The sequence below is a fragment of the Magnolia sinica genome, chromosome 5 (genome assembly GCF_029962835.1).
Source record: "Magnolia sinica isolate HGM2019 chromosome 5, MsV1, whole genome shotgun sequence".
Lineage (NCBI taxonomy): Eukaryota > Viridiplantae > Streptophyta > Magnoliopsida > Magnoliales > Magnoliaceae > Magnolia > Magnolia sinica.
In genome coordinates, this window is record NC_080577.1 from 103,281,390 (window position 1) to 103,286,140 (window position 4,751).

Genomic DNA, 4,751 nt, shown 5'->3' on the forward strand with positions numbered 1-4,751 from the left:
AGGCCCCTTTTACACACAATTTTCAACAGATGTGAATTGGTAGCCAGCACATTGTGGGGCAAACAGGATCAAGTCATGAAAGGCCAGGGTAAAGCAATAAGCAGTCTCGGTCAGTTGTAGGCCATGTACTTGGCAGTTGCACTAAATTTCTGATATCCCTTGATGACCTCGTTGACTGCATCTAAGAAATCTTTCTCCGTCACTGTCTTTCTCCGTGCTTGGATTACATACACGCCCGCCTTAGTGCATATACTCCTGATGTCCGCCCCAGTGGAGTTGGGGCAGAGGCGAGCAAGAAGCTCAAACCGGATATCCCTCTCACAATTCATTGATATTTATTTCGATCAACACCGACATGCATCCCTTCTTCTATATCTATTGGCGAAACTTTATTGCCCAAGCCAACGACAAACTTGGCAATTTGTTTAACATTTATCACATACTTTGCATCCTCGGAGTTTTGATTTATTATTTTTGTGCATCTTGCAACCTGAAGAGGCTGCTCCTTTTGCATCATTTGTTTATCAGAAACAAGATCCCATTGGCTGGATGCAGCTAACCCAATGTTCGACTCTTTTATTTCACACAAGTCATTAACCTTCTTGGTTATTTCCTTGATATCCTTCTCCACCTTCTTTATGCTAGAAGAGTAAGGTCCCAAACCATAGGTTTTGAGGAGTGCTATATCGTCTACATCCAAAGGAGGAGGGTTTTTCTCATTGTTAATATCTACATCTTTTGGTTCGGGCGCCATCATATCTGTCTCTCTCTTCCGATCCTTTTCTTTTTGCTCTCTCGCTCTGCTCTGCTCTGCTCTCCTCTTCCGTCTTTTCTCTTCCTTTTGTAGTTTACCTTCATCTAGATCTTCTTTACATTATCAACAAGTTGGATTGCAAATAAACATTATTAAAACCTTATGATGGGCTCTTTATAATTGTTAATGGCGAGGTACTATATTATCATTCTTTCCAGTGGTGTGGTCCACTTAAGATTTAAATCTACACAATTTTTTATACCCGGACCAAAAATGGGTTAGAGAAACAGAGGGGAGACGAGCGATATACAACACATTATCAAAATCTCACTTTCATTATCTAACTTTGCAATTTTTCTTGTCAAAATACAAAATCTCTAGTTTTCTTTTTTTAAAAATATTTTTTTTTACAATTCGTCAATTTTTTCACAATTTTATTTAATTTCTTAAATTTTCTTTTTCAAAATATCATTTTTTTAATCTCACTTTTGTTATATAACTTTTCAATTTTTTTTGTCAAGATACAAAATCTATTTTCTTTTTCAAAAAATATTTTTTTTTTTACAATTTGTCAATTTTTTCACAATTTTATTTAATTTTTAAAATTTTCTTTTTCAAAATATCATTTTTTTTTTATCGAAATCTTGTTATATAACTTTTTAATTTTTCTTGTCAAAAATACAAAATCTAATTTTCATTTTAAAAATATATATTTTTTTTCAATTTGTCAATTTTTTCACAATTATGATTAATTTTTTATATTTTCTTTTTCAAAATATTATTTTTTTATCGAAATCTTTTTTTTTTCAAAATTATTAACATTATTCAAAGTTCTTAATTTTTTTCAAAATCTAGATTATTATAAAATCACAGTTTTTTTTTTTCAAAATCTAAAATTTTCTTAAACGTTGTTAATTATTTTTCTAAGCTTTTTAATTAATTTTTTTTCGAAATTCATAATTTTTTTGTTGTGAAGTGTTGACCTTTAACGACGGTTTAGGACCGTCTCTAATGCAGACAGAGTAGTGGACGATTTCATATGACCGCTATAAGACGGCCAAAGACCGTCTCTAATTAAGACGGTCATTGACAGTCTCAAATTAAGACAGCCAATTGAGACGGTCATTGATAGTCTCAGATTAACAGTAAAAGATGGCCAATGACCGTCTTTAATTGAGACGGTCCTTGACAGTCTCAAATGGCGGCATATAAGACGGTCAGAGACCGTCTCTTTTCCAGACAGTCGATGGCCGTCTTTTTCTGCAATTAACGACGGGTTTTGACCGCCTTAAATGATTTTTGGACGTTTAAATTTTTAAGACAATATTAAGGATGGTCAAGAGCCGTCTAAAAGTTTAGAGACGGTTTACGGCCGTCTCTAAAGCGTCTTTAAACCAAGCAATTTTAGAGACGGTCCAGAACCATCTCTAAATCCGTCATTTTTTTTTCCATTTTTCACGTAGTGGTGGCATGTGTGCCTAAGCCACATGATCGAATGGGGTATGAAGGTACTTCTTGACCATAACTTAATTCTTGGTTTTAAAAACTTTGATTTGGATATATGTGAACATTGTATATTTGAAAAGTAGTCGAGGTTGCATTTCAAAATTGAAAAATATGTCAATAAAGGGAAACTTGATTATGTGCATTGTGATATGCGGGGGTCGTTGCCTATTGTTTTTGAAGAATGGTCGTTTTACTTTATGACATTTATAGACGACATCTCTAGGAAGGTTTGTGTTTATATTTTGAAAAATAAATCCGATGTGTTTATCAGTTTCAAGATATGAAGAGCGATGGTTAAAAAACAAACAAAGCGAAATGTAAAAGTTTTGAGAACATATAACATTAAGAAGTTTACTTTAAGAGAATTTAATCAGTATTCCAAGAATGAGAGAATAGTCAGGCACAACATAGTGAGGCGTACACCAGATCAGAATGGTGTGGAAGAACATATGAACTAGACTCTTTTAGAAATGACTCAAAGTATGTTGAGAAATTCTAAATAGGGCAAAGAGCTTTGGTCTGAAGCTGTTTTTATATCTTGTTTTCTGGTGAATAGGTCTCCCTATACAATTATTATAAAATTTCTGATGAAGTATGGAGAGGTCAAGCAGTTGATTACTCAGGTTTGATGATTTTTTGTTGTGATGTTTATTCTCATGTATTGTTTGTTGAGAGATAAGCTAGCCCAAATGGCAAAAAAGTGTACCTTTATTGGCTATAGTGATGGGGTGAAAGGTTACAGGTTGTTAAACCGTGCTTTAAGGAAGATAATTATTAGGAGGGACATCAAATTTGATAAGGGTTCCTTATTTCAAAAATTTGAGTAAAAGGAAATTTTTTTTTTTAAAAGCCAATTGTTAATTTAGAATTAGACAAGGGTAAGGCACTTGGGAAACATGAACCGCAAGTTAAGGAATAAGAAGAGGTGGAGCGGCTACCTATCAAGAAAAAATTCATCGAGGGATTGTAGGTTACTGTTGAGATATATGAATGACTATTCATTTGCTCTAATTACAAATGGGAGGATTCATCTACTTTTTAGAAAGCTTTAGAAGGTAAAGATGTAGAAAAGTAAATGACAGTTATGCATGAAAGGTAAATTCCCTATATAAAAATCAAATGTGGGAGCTACTTGAGTTATCCATAGGGAGGAAAGAAATAAGGTGTAAGTGGATATTCTTAAAGAAATTAATTAGGTACGAGGCCATATTGGTTGCAAAGGGATATGCTCAGAAGGAAGGAGTTGACTTCAGTGAGATTTTTACGCCAGTGATAAAACATGTATTTATAAGATTTATATTAACTCTAGTTTCCCAGTACAATATGAAATTGGAATGGTTGGATGTTAAAAATTCATTTGTATATAGGGAATTAGAAGAACTAATTTACATGAAATAACCAGACGGGTCTGAGGTGCAGGAAAAGAAAGATCTTATTTGCAAGTTGAATAAGTCGTTATATGGCCTAAAATAGTCGCCTAGGAAGTGGTGTAGGAAGTTTGATTCTTTCATGTTGAGCCAAAGTTTTACTAGAAGTGAGTTTGATCATTGTGTTTATTTTGGAGCATTGAGTAGTAAGGAATCTATAATTTTATCTTATATATTGATGATATGCTTTTTACTTGTCATAGCATATCTGAAATCAATATATTGAAAGCTTAGTTATCCAAGACATTTGAAATGAAAGATCTAGGGGTTGCAAAGAGCTAGGATTCTTAACATTGATATTCATAGGGAGAGGAGCAAGATATGGTCATATCAGGAGGATTATCTTGAGAGGGTTCTAGTAAATTAAGTTTGGACTGAAAAAGGTGAAACCGATTAACAGTCCCCACATTGCTCGCTTTCAGCTTTCTGATCATAACTATGTCATATGGCCAGATAAAGAAAAGTAGTGTATGTCTCGTTTGCCCTATTCAAGCATAGTTAGCAATCTTATGTATGTTATTATTGTCTTTACAAGACCAATTATTTCACATGTAGTTTATGTTGTGAGATAATACATGTCAAATCCTGATAAGAAACATTGGGAAGCGGTGAAATGGTGACTTTAGAATATATGAGGTAGGACAGACTATGCCTTGTGTTTCGAAGATTCAGAGGAGAGAATCATAGGCCATGCTGATTCAGATTATGCAAGGAATGTGGATAATAGAAGGTCTACTTCCAATTACTCATTTATGTCATTGGGTGCAACTATTAGTTGGATGTCTAAGCTTCAGTATGTGGTTGCACTTTTCACTACTGAAGCTAAATACATGGTAGTGATAGGGGCATTTAAGGAAGTTGTTTGGTTGAAAGGAATGATGAATGAGTTGGGGCTTTAGGAAAAAGTCATGCATGTGCATTGTAATAGCAAGAGTACAATTAATTTGGCGAGAAACTCAGTATGTCACTCTTGAACTAAGCACATTAATGTTTGTCATCACATTATATGACAGATTCTAGAAGAAGGAGATATCATTCTTGAGAAGATTCACACTAGTGAGATC

At 33.8% G+C, this 4,751-nt stretch overlaps 1 protein-coding gene across 1 annotated transcript; it reads right to left on the reverse strand.

Annotated features, from left to right (window-relative positions):
* Nucleotides 1-325: 325 nt before the first annotated feature.
* LOC131247124 (26S proteasome regulatory subunit 7A-like) lies at nt 326-856 on the reverse strand. Its single transcript, XM_058247562.1, has one exon. It carries the CDS (start codon nt 755-757, stop codon nt 326-328), a length of 432 nt encoding a protein of 143 aa, XP_058103545.1. The 5' UTR covers nt 758-856.
* Between the last annotated feature and the right edge of the window lie 3,895 nt (nt 857-4,751).